Here is a 16,974-nt window from a genome sequence, read left to right as displayed (position 1 = left end):
GAAAGCCAAAAACTGGCGGGAAGTAACACAAGACATGAAAGTCTTTTTCGGAGGCTAAAGACATATGGTCGCAAACCAGCGGAGTGACTGAATAGATGGGAATTGCCCATGGACACTTACATTGCCAGAAGGCTCTCAAGTGCATTGCCCGCCTTTTAAAAATTGCTACCCTCTTTTCTTGAACATCCCTTAAGCCGGATTGCCTCGGAAATACTTCAGTGGGCAGCTGGTGCGCGGCAAAAACTGCAACTCAAACGCTCAGTTGTGGAACGACGAACGTCGAGGTAATACGGATGGTATTTTGTATTCTGCCTTGACGTCCGATAATGAAACTCAGCTTCAGGTATTAGTCCGTACAACTCCTCTAAACACTGCATGCTAAATGCGGTAAAAGATGCAGAGAGACCCCACATCTCTACGCAACGCCAACGGCTCAAGCCGCACGTAAAGTGACTGGTCGTTGATGATTCGAATCGCTCTTCGTTGAATATGGTCAAGAGGAAGGATCTTAAAAGGGCAATTTTCCTTTAACCTAAAGAAAGAAAATTGTCTTGAACACTTGTATCTTACCTACTCTCACATACTCCTATTTAAAATACGTTATTTTAAATAGGAGTGATATACATATCGATATACATAGTCATTATCTGTAGATAATTTTTATACACGTGCGGCAAATGTGTTTTAATTAAATTATTAAGCGTGAGTGCGATACAAAGATGGGGTTAGTAGGGTAGCGGCCATGGCTCGAGTGAGTTTAGTAAACGAATTAAGATCGTTAGTATATTTTTAATGGCTTACTAGCTTTTGCTGGTGACTCTGCACGCGGGAATACCTAATTTTAGTTCCCAGCCAGTTTGGATCTTTCTATGAATTAGACTAAAGCCATAAAGTACAGAATCAATAATAACATGAAGGGGTGTTAAACTGTGTTCTCTATTGTTGGTTTATGTAATTTAAAAGCATAGCGTACATATATGTATTTATGATACTTACTTGATTACGTAAAGCGCATGTTATATATTTATAGGAAATTAATTAACGAATGCTACATTAAACTCTTAATATATTGTTCGAATAAAAGATATCATTATTAAATATCTATTGTAAGTTTTTGCGATATCGATAATAGATCCACGACCTATCATAAATTTCATCGAAAATCCGGCTGATCAATTCGCGAGCGGTGCTGGGCGCGTGCGCGGGCCGTACCCGCGGCGCTGTGCTTCGGGCAGCGGCAGTGCGCGCGACGACCTCGAAGCCGCGGTGCCGCAATGGCCGCGCTGCGACGCGCCCGCTGACCGCGCCCGTTACCTGTTCTTATATACATTTATGGACTATACCTGGAGTCGGCTTCTGTGACCACAATCACCGTGTGTTCCACCCTCGATTGCTCTCATGCCTTGTTGGTTAGTGTTGCTTATAATGTTATGATTACATAATGAACGCAAAACCCTTTCGTGGTGGCCTTCGTCAAAAAGTTACGTCGAATTTGGATAATATCCATATAAATAAGGAAAATCACTTTTATATGGGCATTTAATGAGTCTTGTATAGATTTAACCGTGACCTCTGTTTGTACTTATCGCTTTTTATAATTGATTGAGATTTTATAGATAAATTTTATTAAAAAGCCAGAAAGTAGAGAATGGCAAATATGCCCAACGAAAAGTATTCAAATAATTGTCATGTATGTAGATTATAACGTATAGTAGATGTTTATACTGAAGATGTTTTCTTTGTTCTCCTTAATATTGTCTAGTGTAGTTAATAGCACATTAGGGTATAGCCTACAAACCCTTTTATATTACACTAGCATCAGTAATACTATTGTAAAAACTTATATTGAGTCACACATGTATCCGTCTGTTTCGTTTTCTAAAGGCAGGTGGGTTGCCCTTGAGAATTACGGGACATTACCAATGTCCCAATATTACACCAAAATTAAACACTTTTGCTTGGAATAAAATAGCTTTGGATTCTTCAACTCATTAAAAACGTATAGCATTAGGGAAGGATTTAGAAACAAGGATTTAGAAAAAATCCTATGAAAAATTCATTGGATTTTGATACATGGGCGTCATAATTGTCGCTAAATTTTGTTTCTGAATCTCACCCTTTTTATTAATAATCAAACGTTTATACACATTTTATTGACTTTCGTCGGTCTAAGCAAGCAAGGTCAAGCTTTAGTTATCTTGATTACAGCGAGTATATTGTAAATTCTTAGATTGTGACAAAATTATAGGATATTTATGTTGCTATGATGATGATATCTTTTAAATGTATTTCATCATCCGGGATTACTTTCACCATAATGAAATAAAATTGTTATTAAAATTTATCCGTTAATGTTTTTCATTACGATAAAAAAATCTAATTCTTCGTTCAATTTAATGTTAATACATGAGTATTTATTTTATTAGTTTAAAATATTTTCGAATTAAATTATTTCAATAACATTTCCAACAGTTGTTCCTAACTTAATATTTTTTTCTCTAATTTGCTATTTTATGTTTTTTATTATGTACTTATTATAGATAGTAAACATTAGAATTTGTTAAAAGACTTTTTTTTTAAATTAAATAAAATTATAACATTTTGTTTGAGAATGAAATAAGAGAAAACCTTTAATGAATATAAGGTTTTAATAAGCTAAAATTAACAGTAAAATTTGTTTTGGTTACATTAGATACATTGAAAAAGACACTAACAAAACTGTTTGACAATGACATCAACTTATGGCTGATGGTTTCAAGCAAGAAGTTTACATCACTCTCCCGCACTTTTTTAAAACATAATCTTTTAAAAATTCTGGTGTTTTACGTACTCTGCCAGATCTACGTAGTGTTGGCTCAGGTGGTGATGATGGTCACTCGGTCTCTTGCTCTCTGCTATTATCAAGTACCACAGGTCCCGTCTCATTAGATGAAGGACATCAACTTATGGCTGATAGTTTCAAGGAAGAAGTTTACATTTGAGAAGTTATAATAGTGTCCAAGAATAAAGATACTGAGATTTTAAGGACGGATATCAACCATGAAAATTGGACATTAATAAAATAAACAATCCGCTCTAACATAGTATAATTTTATATTTCCTTATTTCTTATTATTACAGTAACTTAATACTGATACAATAGAAAACTTGTTAATATAAAAATTAAACTAAAACATAAAACCTAAACCTTTTTTCATCTAATTCTTGTGAATTCAGCCAGTGTGCAACCAAATAGATCCGTCTCACATGCAATAACATTCAAGGTGCGCAAGACACGCGTAAATGGCGCTTCTTTGAGTAAATTTGTACGCGCTCGAGGCACTGCCAGCAATTGCGACCGCTTACCACGCAGAGTGTGATTATTTGGCACACCCCCAGTCTCTCCAACATTTCCGCATTATACATTCGACCTCTAAGGACCTTAAACAATAGACTGTTATAGTAAGGTCCTCACATCTAACTTGTTGTACCCAATACCCAAGACTAACAAAGTTGTATACCTACATAACTGTGTAACATGGGTACACTCTATACAACCTCATGTTAATGTATCTCGTAATAGTCTAAGATCCCGATATACAACGACCTTCACCGAGATGCTTATTTAATGAAACGTATTTTATATTTAATTTAATATGTCAATAAATATAATCCATATGGGTTGCCTAGCAAATTTCAGTCCAGAGTATTTGAATTAATATTTAAAAAAAATATTTTTTTAAACATTTCACCGGTATGATTATTAGATAAATTCTATACCAATCGAAAGTATGAAGCCCATAGAATATGCAAACGATATATGAATATGTCGTTCTATATCGGGATCTTATACTATAAATTAATTTTGAATACGCTCCACTATTAAAGAATATTTTAAAGTTATACTTCTTTTGGCGCGTTAACGAAAAATAATGAGAGTAAATTTTTACGATGCGCGCACACATCGTCACAAAAACCGACACCCTGAAGTTAGCTTGGTCAACATTTTCGTTTGTGTTATTTAAATAAACTTTATTTAACCAGATAATGCGTTATAATTAAACTTACAAATTTAATAAATAACTTTTTTCTATTGTTAGTGTCGTTTTTCTACCATCGTAGAATGCAATTTTTGAAAAGATTTTTATCTTGATACGCCAAAGAAGTATAATTTCTAACGCCTGTACATAAGTACACACACGTTTTCTTAATCAATCATATAACTAATGCAATAATTTTAGAAATACTGTTTAGAATATATACGCGAGAGTTTTTTCCTTTTTCCTTTAATCACCTGATCGTACTATGGAACTAATTACAGAGCGAGCTATTTATAATTGGATACTGTGCTAGTCCACTTATCGCAATCATCTAAGTGCTTAAGCCCCGAAATTCTCTTTACGACATAAGATTTTACACGTTATCTTCTATTAGTGTTGCAATAGGCACCGCGCGCGTCGTTCGTTCAGGAATCCTGACGTGACGATTAACTCTCGATTTCCGTTCATAGGAAATGCTTTTCAAGAAACAATATTGTGTTGACTAAGTTTTGTATCGTATACTCGGTTATTCGTCAAGTTCTGATGGAAGGTGAGTCAATTGCAATTGACACAAATTAACCTCGGGGACAACTGCATTAAGTTTTTTGTTTACAGATTCAAAATGTCGTCTATAGATGAGTTTGTCAATTCATCAACATGGCTTATCAAGGTAGTAAAATGTCAAATGTGAACGTTAAATTTATATTTATAGTAATTCAGTGGCACTATATGAGTATTGGATAATTTTATATATTTTTTTTTTTTTTTTTAAATTTCTTTATTTTACAAAAAAAAATATAATACAATCATAACAAGTTACATTAGCAAACCGCTGTGGTTTATATAAGTACATGTACCTGATTAATGTAATTTTTTGTCTTTATGATATGCCGGTTTCGTCGCGATGTTTGCCTTCTCCGCATGAGCAGGCTAATTGAAGAAAGAAAAACATTTCAACTACATCACGTTTCACATTCATAAAAATAACAATTATAAATTTCACACATATATATATATGTCTTGAAGAAGATAAGTGTAGGCCTATGTAAAGCTATACACTGCTTGCTTCCATATATTAATTTTACAGAATAATATAATAAAATCATAAAATGCTACATTAGAAAACCGGTATAAATGTAATGTTTGTTATTAGTAGTTTAATAGCTGCTGTTTTTATATTTTGACCTGAATCTAATACCTAGACTCCAGATCTTAGTGCGTCCAATTTTAAAAGTTTACATTAATCGTATAAAATGTACATCTAATTGAAATTTTTATGATTAAATTAACTTATTATATTTTCAGTTCCACGCAACATACTTCAATAAGACCACATATACTTTATATATAAACTAGCTGACCCGGCAAACGTCGTTTTGCCATGTGGATGGAATCCAATTTAGGAAACATTTTTTTAGTTCAATAAAAATAACTGTGTACATAAAAAATAGAGGTGACAATTAAGGGTTGTACGGATCATATAAAACCAATAAGTTTTGTCTAAAACATAAAAATGTAGGGTTGGGACCACCCTTAACATTTAGGGAGATGAAAAATAGATGTTGTCTGATTATCTTACTTACTGAATATGCATAAAACAATTCATAAGAATCGGTCGAGCCGTTTAGGAGGAGTAGGGGAACGAACATTGTGACACGAGACTTTTATATATTAGATGCTTACGCCGTAATAGTCGTATAAACCTTCTCTTGTTTCTTTTTCAATATATTTGTCATTCATTAGCTCCTAGACTCATTCATTGAAGAAATCAAATTGAAAGCAGAATGCGGAAGCGTGGAATGATGTTTTCCACATCATTGGTATGTGCACTGGTGTGAATTTGTTTGAAAACATGTTTAGAACTGATCGTAAACATGGGTTACAACATAAATAGAATACTAATCAAATCTGGCATTCGGAGTACGCTACTTGTAAATATGACTGTAATATATGTATGTTTAAAGTTCATACTATTATACCATTTTGATATGGCATTTGTATTCTAATTTGATATGGCTGATTGTGTGGTTCTTTCTAATTCATCAATTTTATCATCACTGTAGAATGATAACCTCGTATGTCATTTGTTTTTTTTTCTTAGACTCTTATGTCATTTAACTGGTATAATCTCATGATTATAATAATCATGATAATCATGAGATTATACCAGTTACTTTACTTTACTTCTATGAAGTAAAAAATACTTATTTATGTTATAAATAAGTCCTTTTTACCATCTAAAAGTTTGGACAAAAACTCATAATAATATTTTAACTAACAAACTTTTTTTTCGTTTCCTGTAAGTTTGGGTCTCTGGACATACGAGGTTATCATTCTACAGCGACGATATTTACCTTTTCAATGCTACAAAAGGATGATTTAAACATAGCCATAAACACAATATGCCTTGTGTAATAGTAATACAGTAGATCTCGTAACTAAATTAATGACACAACGGCATTCGCAAATCACAAAGTAACTATAAGTATTTCATTCAAGAAGTCCGAGGAGTTTTATTCACTAAACTAAAATGACTATTTTTTTTTATCTGCACCATACCAACCTGATTATTAGACTGTTAGACTGTGATCCATGTAAAATTCTTCTTTCCTTTAGCTTATAATATATGTTAATTTTAAATATCTTATTGCTAATTTCAATATCAGTTAATTAGTTACAAATATAAATTGCTAGAAGTTAACGCGCACTTTTTTATAAGAAGTTCAGTGTTTCGTAAATATTAACCTAGGGTTTAAGCTTCACTGAGTTATAAGTAAAAAGTGATCTTATCAATTTTTAAAATAGCATTGTTAAGTGCCTATCTGATACCTAACCCGCTATTATAGTCTAGTCAACAAGTTCAAAAACGTGAAAAATATACTAGACTAGACTATACAATAGTATTTTTTTGAAGCGTAATACTTTTATTGTATTTTAACTTTTTTAATGCTAAATGATACATTTATGTTTACTATAAATGTCATGTATTTTTTAAAAAAAGCTTTTAACATATACTATAGATAATTTAATATATGACGTGCTGAACTTTAACAATTAAAGTAAAATAGTTATTACTTTGGAGTGGAAACTCTTGGACCGTTTGAGTTCAAGTGCACAGGCGCTAATTAAAGATTTAAGTTGGCGCCTTGATTGTACCGGTGACCCCAGAGCTGGTGCTTTCCTCGCTCAACGAATAAGTATCGCAATACAGCGAGGAAATGCTGCCAGCGTTAATCGTGCCAAAGCGACCAAACATTTAAATTTTCTTTGTTTTCATTTTTATTATCACTATGTAGGTTAAATAATTTGAAAATGCTGTAGATTTGATTGTTATGTTTAGGTTTTAATAAACGATTCGGAGAATATTTGAAAAAAAAAGTAAAATATGAACTAAATTTATTAATGCTTTTAATTCTCACGCACTCTCGCGTGTGGATATTGAAGTGTAATACGCTTAGCATTACATAAATTATATACATTATTAGCGTACATAACTAAACAAATCAGGCATGAAAGGATGTATATTTTCCGTGAATACGCTGTGGTAACCAACAAACTGCTAGTCTGTAGTTGATAGCTCCTTGAAGCTATGTTTCGCTTCATATTCTGTAAATCAAATAATAATTGCAATTTATTTATTAATTATTAACACTTAATTGAAAGTATACATAAATATGGCCTCGATTTCGAGCGATCTCTTCCAGGCAACCCGTGTGAGAAAAAATAAATAAATTAGATAAGACAAGAGAGTACTGCATAACTCCATAAGACATTATCTATATATATAAAAATGAAACCCGTTTTCCGTTGTCACGACATCACATGAAAACGGCTCGACCGATTTGTCTGATTTTTTTTTGTTGTGTTTGTAATTGTCAGGAGAAGGTTCTTATAAAAGAAAAAAAGAAAAAAATTGCGCGGAAAATTGGAAAATTCAAGAAAACTTAACCACCATACAATTCGAACTTTTTGGTGTAACCTTATGGCGTTTGACATAACACAACATTGACAGAATGCGTGCTGCAAATATCGTCAGAGGATGTATGAAAAATTAATATCGTTCAAAATAAATGCTTCGATCGGAGTTATTATATTGATAATATAATAATATGCGAGCTAGAAAAACAAACAAAGAATGTTGTATAACATAAAGCATTAGAATAATAAACACTTTGTTTCTGAAATATTTTTTAATTCATTATACCAATTTGAAATCAATATTCATAGTTAAGACAGGACAACGTCTGTCGGGTCCGCTAGTATATTATATGTATTAAAAGAAAACTAATGGAAGTAAGCAAATCAATTAAAATACATGTAAAAATTGAAGGGAACTGTAATTAAAAAATACATGTTTTATTTATTTATTAGTAATCTAAACATTTAACAATTTGACATATTGACATTTGACAATATAAAAAGTCAAAACATATTACATAGATGGACAATATATATGAAACAGAAATCATTAATTGACAAAAAAAATAAAGAAACCTGAAATTTAACATTAAACAAACCACGATTGCTACTTATTTCAAAGAAGAAACTAAATTGTTAATTGCATTAGAATACGCCTACTCGGAATGTGGAACCAGCTGCCCACTGATGTATTTCCTTCAAGAAAAGAGCGTACGTAAGAATTCCTGAAAGGCCGGCAACGCATTTGTAGGGCTTCTGGCAATGTGAGTGCCCATGGCTACTATCACTAATAATCAGGTGAGCCTCCTGCCCGTTTGCCTCCTATGACATAAAAAAATTACCGTTTACGCATTGTATTAATTACCTGTTTGAATCCACTTCAAAAATCCCGACATATAAAAATCACGAGAGTCACGAGACGTGACTTTTTTAAGTATAATTATATGAATAATATATTATTAGTATATCGAATAAACCGCTGCCATAAAATTGTAATATTGACTGATTGAGAAAGCATACGGCAGTACCAATTAGCAGTGTTTTAATCGTTACTTAAGTAACCATCAACTCTTAATTAACGACTCTGTAGAGCAAGTATGTCAAATTAGGCTTTGTGTCCAAAGAATTTAATATGACTTAATATTCAGTTCACGGAAATAGGGTCTTTATAGTGCAAGGTGTACATGAAATTAAATTCTTCAGAGTTCCTACATTGCGATGAAAATAGCATTTTCCATTGGTAATTTAAAACTTTTATAGCTTAATATATTTTTATAATAAAACCTAAACATAACAATCAAATATAAGAAAGAAAGAAAGAAAAAACTTTATTATACACAATATACAAGATATTTAGATAAAGTAAAGTGCACTGGCACCCACACTAGGATTCCCTGTGTTGTGGGCAGCCAGTCTCTTCCTTCTGACACGTAAACAGTATTTTAAAAATTATAATAATTATTATTTATTATTATTATTACACTGTATATATATATATATATATACAGTATTTACAATTTTCTTAACCTACATATTAATAATAAAAAGAAAATTAATACAAATTTAAAAGGTTTGGTCCCCGAGGCTTAACGCTAGCAGTATTTCCTCGCTGTATTGCGATACTTATTCGTTGAGCGAGGACAGCACCAGCTCAGGGGTCACTGATATTATCTACCAGGCGCCGAATAAAATCAATAATTAGAGCCTGTGCACTTGAACCCCACGACCTAAGAGTCGCTACTCCAAAAGCAACATATTAGAAGTTGGAGGAAAGACTCTTATATTTGAGCCGTTTATTATTTTCCGCGTTCTTGCGGCCGCCCCAGCTTCTTTTCTTGTGTCGAAGGAGATGAGGTGGGGCTAACGTGTCCACACAAGTAGCATCCCATAGCAAACCCCCTCCCATCTTCGAAGGAATCAACGACATCCCATCCGGCCGCTTGCCATAGCTAAATTGATTATCTAGCTTATTTACATATGTAAGAAATATTTGTAATATTCTTAACCATCTTCTTCTTCTTTTAGTGCCTCTCCATTACTCGTTGGCCGTCAGTCTCTTGAAGCGTGTCTTGTCCGGTGCCAGATGCATCAACTCTTCCGCAGTTGCAAAACCCATCCACTCCCTTACGTTGCGAAGCCATGATTTCTTCCTCCTACCAACGCGCCGTTTACCCTGAATTTTACTCTTTATATTTAATTGAAGGAGGTGGTAGTGGTCATGACGCAATATGTGGCCCAGGTACGCAACGTTCCGTTGTTTATTGTTCAACATAAGTTATTTCTTCTTAACCTAATGGGTATGTCTGTCAGATAATGGGTGAAGTCTGCAGCGTTGTCATTGTCTGCTATGAGCATAGATGAACAGTCAATAAAATCAGAATCATTTATTCATATAGGTAACACAATGTACACTTATGAATGTCAAAAAAAAGGGTGCGTGTACTTATGTACGCGCATGAGAAGTTATACTTCTTTAGCATTATTAAAAATAGTTTTTGATTGCATGCAAATAATTAATTACAATTAAATAATCAAAGACTGGAAAAGGAGTCATTGTAGTCAATAAAGTTCAGTTTACATTTAAAATTGCGCTGCTGTTAATTTTGTGTCACGGTGCGCGCGCATCGTAAAATTTCACTCTCATCAATTTTTCATAACGCGCCTAAAAAAGTATAACTTCAAAAAAAAGTTAAATGCTTCTTATTTTACATTTACTGTCTGTTCTGAAATCAAGGGCGTAGAACGGAAGAGCAGAACTGGCAATGAACCCTCCGCCATTTGTTTAATCGCTGAGTTTTTTGTTTTACACAATGTTTGTAAGGAGCTGCAACCATTACACCATGTTCCACATGACATCTTAAGTAATTAATAGTTAATTAGTAATATTAAAATAAATTAAAAACAAAGATTCACAGTCCAGTGTTTTGTTGTTGCAACTTAAAAGTCTCGACTGGAGAAATCTTTAAGTGTAAGATATTCCGGTTTCCTCACAAAGTATTACATCGACAAGGATGTATTAAGTGTGTTTAAAGACAATTAAATCACTTTTCATTAGCATCCATAAAAAGTTCATTGGTCCACAGTCAGGGTTGTCATTTGGCTAAAGACATCTCATATTTAAAAATATATGTTATGTTTGAAAATGTTTGAAAATTGAGGTCGTAATTAAGTCTGGCTGTCAATTCGAAAACTAGGTCACTCGGTTGCGTTTTATTTTCGAAATTTTTAAAATGATTTATTAATTTATAGATGTTTCTTCGTTAGGAGGTAAGAAACGACCAATGAGGGTAGTTCGAGTTGTAGTTCTTAATTCTTAGAACTCCCAAACTCCGGCCATACCTTGATACGTTCAAAATAAGAATGATCAAGGAACAGCTGCAGACATCTGAGGTAATGGATAGTGGATTCTTCTTTGTTTTGAACCGCCATTGCCGTCTGAAGATCGATCTAATAAATGTGTCAAATGAGATTTGCAGAATTTTATAATAAGAAAATTTTCTATATATTCACTGAAATTTCTTATATGAAAAGCGCTAAAAAAATATTTTTTATAGCCCTTCCAATCCGACCACACACAGCATCACCTTGTTGCGAGTTAACCCGGGTTTCGCCACAGTCCGTGAAGCCTGACCGGCCTTTGAACACGACCTTTTAGCACGTTCTTGTCGTACGTGATCCACTTTTCGTCTCCAGTTATCAGCTTCTTCAGAAATGGTTCGGTTTCATTACGTCGTAATAAAGAATCACAAATGAGTACACGGTTCATTAGGTTTCTTTCTGTGAGCTCTTGAGGTACCCAAATATCGAGCTTGTTTGTGTACCCAGTTTTTTTCAAATGCGCCAAAACTGTTTTTTGGTCAATTCCGAGTTCTTCAGCTACGTCGTATCTACTGATATGCCGATCTTGCTCCACTTTTTCAAAAATGGCATCCATTTTATCCGTAAGATCCGACCAAAGCGACGTGCATCTTTGACATCAAAATTTCCGGATTGAAAACGCTTAAACCAAATCTGTGCTACTCTCACTGCACTAGGTCCATAAACAGCGCATAATTTTCGCGGCTTGCGTTGCATTTTACCTTTTTTGTAGTAAAATTTAAAAAATATATCGAATTTCTTCATTGGATTCACGCAACTTGACAGTACGAAAAATAAATAAAAATCACACATTTTCCTAATTTGAATTTGGAATTTTCTTCTTTAAAATTCAAACTTTTAATGATACCAAAACCAGCCAGATACAAATAGTATAGCCAATGATATTTTATTACTAGTTCTTTCATACGATGCGAAAAGACTTTATCCCCAACCTAATATAAAGATGTATGATTTATGTTGTATGTAATTTTGTATAGATTTATCGTGATTCATATGACGTAATTACGTGGCAGACACGTGGCTTCTTAACTCATATCATCATAGTTCGTACCTTGAGAACGTTTGACGCGTACTTTTTTACAAGTACCTTACCTACTCAGTGTCTTTATGTGGTCTCCTGATGACGCCATACTAAAAGTTATTCTCTACGCTAATAAATGTCAAACGTAGGATTCACCACTGTATTTCGTTTAAAGGTAATATTGCCCATTGAAAGTGATTTTCTTTATCATTTTGATTTTATGTTATACACTAGGTAATATAATTCGAAGGTTTCAGAGTTGCGTTAGGCAACATAAGCACAAAAGTATGTTCATGACTTTTTCCTTACTTTTTAATATCTCAAAGAAAACGAGTTGTTTGAGAGAAATAACAATTTTATTTTTTTATTTTATTTTATTTTAAAAGGAACTCTAACGAGAACACATGACATAGAAAAATAAGATACATGCATGCATTGTTGTCATGTATATAAATTAAATTAAGCTTAGTCCTAATATTATAGTTTTAGAAACACTTATATTTAGTTAATACCGTAATTGTTTCAGTATGTTTCATAAGTAATTAAATGTTAAGGCTGTCTTGTGCTAGCAAAAGTGATGTTATAGTGAGAGGTGGCGGTGACAGGTGTCTGGGGCGCAGCGCACTCGCGAGCGGCATGCGGCGCGGACGCCAGACCCGCATGGAGGCCGGATAGCCCCGCGCCCGCCCCGCACCCCCTCCGCCATGGAACTCGCGGACGTGCCGAGGCACAGACCCCTCGCCTTCGATAAGGTCAGTACCAGATATTATAATATAGGGTCAGAACAACAATAATACCAGGGGATCTATTGTTATGGATATTTTAGGAAGGATGAAGTGAATCGATAGTAATATTAAGTTGAAGTGTTTGATGAACGATTTAATTGTTTATAAAAATAATGTACAAGAACAATAAAATACAATATTTAATGTGAACAGCACTTATAGCAATTTATCTCTTCGTGTATGTTACGAAGAGATAAACCAATAAATTAAATTATGAAAACTATTTTAAATTAATTTAAAACCACTATGAATATCCAGACCTAGCTCGTTTATCATAATGCTCAATCTGGATATCGGTGAGATGCAATCCACAAACCATTTTTTTTAATATTATAGTATACCAGATATTTTATATATAATATATATATATATTATTATATAAATACTAGTATTTATATATATACAGTCAAAACCGTTTACGACAACATCGTTTAGAAGAACAATATTTATGCGCACGCACACCGTCACTAGAAACCGACACCCTGAAGTTAGCATAGTCAACATTTTAAAATAAAAATGTCAATTTCTCTAATTATGTAGAAATAGTTTTTCTCTGATATTTAAATAAACTTTATTTAACTAGATAATGCATTATAGTAAAACTTTCAATGTATTAAATACTTTTTTTCTATTGTTAGTGTTGTTTTTTCTACAAACGTAGAATAAGGCGAAAGATAAAAAATTTACAAAGATTTTTATCTTGTTACACCAAAGAAGTATAATCTAACGCGTGTACATAAGTACACACACATGTTTTTTTTTTGACTGAGGTGTACATTCAAAGTCAAAATCATTTATTCATATAGGTAACACAATGTACACTTATGAACGTCAAAAAAGAAATATACATTGAATGGTTCTAATTTTACATTTACTGCCAGTTCTCAAATCAAGGGCGTAGAGCGGAAGAGAAGAACTGGCAATAAACATTATTTCTCATATTATCTTTAATTTGAAAGACAATGTAGAATTGTGATTGGTTTCAATTAAAGATTGACGGAGAAATTATGCATTTAAGTCCACTTCAGTTAAGCCACACTTGCTGGTTGGCACGTTGCAATTTATAATTTTAAATAATTGTTTGCACAATTTTAGCTAAATTTAGAGGTATAGAGATAACGTGAGTCACAGATCATTATTTTAATACATGTCTCTTGGAACTTGACAACAATAAAACTAGAAAATCTAAGGGAGCGTTCAAGTATTACGTAACGAATTTTGGGGGGGGGGGGTCCTTTTGGAAAACGTTATAACACGGGGCGGGGATTGAATTACGCGTTATTGTTAATATTATTTTCGAATACTGCGCGATACATGGGGGGGGGGGGTCAATAATCTCCAAAAATTGCGTGACGTCATACTTGAACGCTCCCTAGTAATTATAACAATCTTGAATATCAAATATCTATAAATATTGAACGAATAACTATAAGTTATATCAAAAATACAATGTTTGGAAATATATAAATAATCTTATCATACGTAAACATAAATGCCTAAATATTAGATATGAGCAATATTAGTTGAAAGTCCCCACTTTAGTTAGTAGTACACTGTTCATTTTTTTTATATAGTAGTGGGACAAAGAAGCCTAAGGGACGCCCAAAAAATGCAATCAGCGGAGGCCATGAGCACCCATTTTAGTGGTTCGTTGCCGGCCTTTGAGGAGTACAATAACTTTGAATAGCTGGAGGTCGCATCTCTCAGGGAAGTTACCGGAAGTCGATTCCATCGCTTTATCCTCTTTCTGCAATTCCACTTGAAATAAAGATGATTAAAGAGGTGGAAGTAATCAAAATCTTATATTATTTATTCGGGGTAAAGCTGTCTTGTTTCATTTCATAGAAAAGACAATTTAACAGAAAGAGATAAATTAAGACTTCAAGAACGAGGTGTATTTTTAATGGTTGGTGTTGCCATAAAATAGGTTATAACATGTTATAACTAATATTTTTGTTTTTGTATTGTACCGTACCCTTATAGAGAGAAATGTTAGATTCACATGGAATTCTAAGTCGGCTTTATTAATTCTAGTTCAAGTTGCATACAAGGAATAATTTATTCAACAAACTTGTTATTAGATGACGAATAGAATCACAGGTTACTGAGTTCTGCAATGCAATAAGATTTCGCTAAATTACTATGATAGCTAAATAAAAAAGGAACTATGAAATACTGTATCTATCCTTTTTCAACAAAGCATAATCACAATTTGATGAAAAGAGACGAAAAAACTTTAGTTCAAATAATACTAAACTGAGAAATCACAATTATACAAAAGGGGTTACCAGATCTTGCAGTTTTCCAAAAGCAATCAGCGGGGGTAAATACTGATTTCCTAATTATAAATGAATTTGCTGGAATAGGCACTCTCTAAAGTTCCGATTCCAATATTGGCGTCTACGAAACTGAATTTCGATGTTTCATAGCGCTGATGTCGTAACTTTGGAATTACGTTGTGTGAAAATTCATTATTGAAATCGGAATGGGAAACGCTATTGAAGTTACGGGATAAGCTAGAATGAGCCATTTCTGCTCACGCAGGCTTTTTGCAGATTTATAACCGGAAACCTCCGTACACGTTTTAATAATATTGTCATTAATAAATAACTATAATAATAAATTAATAATACATTCATAGTTTTAAAACAACGGTGGAGCAACAATCTTTTTAGGTCTGGGCCTCAGAGTTCTGTATCTATTTCATGATCATTTGTCAATCTAATAGGCGAGTACTCCTGTGCCTGACCTGACTCAACTTTTTGGGTCTGAGGCAAGTTTCCTCACGATGTTTTCCTTCACCGTACGAGCGAGTATTAAATGCGCACATAGACAGAAAGTCCATCGGTGCACAGCCCGGTGTCGAACCAACGACCCCAGGGATGAGAGTCGCACGCCGAAGCCACTAACACTGCTTAATAAATTAATAATAGTTTTAGATTAACAAATATTTCCATACATTTTGTTTATTTTATCCATATGAAAACCTTTTTTAGAATCTAGTGTATAAGATAAGAAAAGAAATGGTAGCTTTTAAAACTATAGTAAACTAAGTTATGATATTTGATTTATTAATTTATTCATTAAGTTTATAAATTGAGTTAATTTATATTTCTCCATTTCGAATTTACGATTTTCTCTTTAGTTTAAGAGCATTTTTTTTTTTGTTTTCCCTATAATTCCCCGACTATGTAGTCGTCGGAGGTATTAAAAAGCTTAAACAAATGGTATTGGTTACCCGAATATTTACTTTCTATTACTATATTACTATTTCTACTACTACCTATTTCTTTTGACAAACCCCTGCATGACCCTCACAGCAAATCCCAAAAAGATGCCCCTCAACCTAACATTGAGCATTATTCCCTTCAAACTCGTCTCCGATACCCTCATGCCCATAGCTTGCTCAGCGTTATACCTGTCGTATCCATACATGGGACAGTCGGTCAGAACATGCAGCACTGTCTCTTCAGCTGCATCGCCACAAGGACAGACAGCACTTTGTCTAACCCTGAACCTGTAAAGATACGACAAGAAGCCACCGTGACCTGTCAACATCAGAGTAGTTGAGTAATTGAGTAATAAAAGTTTAATAGGATTAAAAATTTCTAAAATTTTTAATCGTATAGCATATTAATTTATAACAGTTGAATACGCAAACCCAGCTTTTAACTGTTAAACCACAGTAAGCCTTAATCACAGCCGTAAAATTCGTGACTTTTAATCATAGCAAGCGAAAACCAGAGCAACGACCTCCGTTTTTTAATAAAAAGTATATTCCGTTACAGTACTTCACTTTAAATTCATAGAAATCTTTATTACCTACCTATTTCTCGACGAACGAACAATACCA

The 16,974-nt window shown here is 33.4% G+C and overlaps 1 protein-coding gene across 3 annotated transcripts in view; it reads left to right on the top strand.

Annotated features, from left to right (window-relative positions):
• Nucleotides 1-1,253: 1,253 nt before the first annotated feature.
• The window catches only part of LOC125054628, a 34,236-nt gene continuing 18,515 nt past the window's right edge, over nt 1,254-16,974 (top strand). The window contains exons 1-2 of one of the 3 annotated variants that reach the window (XM_047656636.1): nt 1,254-1,409; nt 12,942-13,088. In XM_047656636.1, coding sequence (XP_047512592.1) covers nt 13,041-13,088 — 48 coding nt within the window. In that variant the 5' untranslated portion in view covers nt 1,254-1,409; nt 12,942-13,040. Of the gene's footprint in view, nt 1,410-4,634; nt 4,690-12,922; nt 13,089-16,974 lie in introns of those variants that run through there. The other 2 variants (XM_047656635.1, XM_047656634.1) reach the window with 2 other exon arrangements.

The sequence above is a fragment of the Pieris napi genome, chromosome 12, assembly GCF_905475465.1.
Source record: "Pieris napi chromosome 12, ilPieNapi1.2, whole genome shotgun sequence".
Taxonomy (NCBI): Eukaryota; Metazoa; Arthropoda; class Insecta; order Lepidoptera; family Pieridae; genus Pieris; species Pieris napi.
The sequence above is the reverse complement of the archived record's forward strand: the minus strand, read 5'-3'. Positions and strand labels throughout refer to the sequence as shown.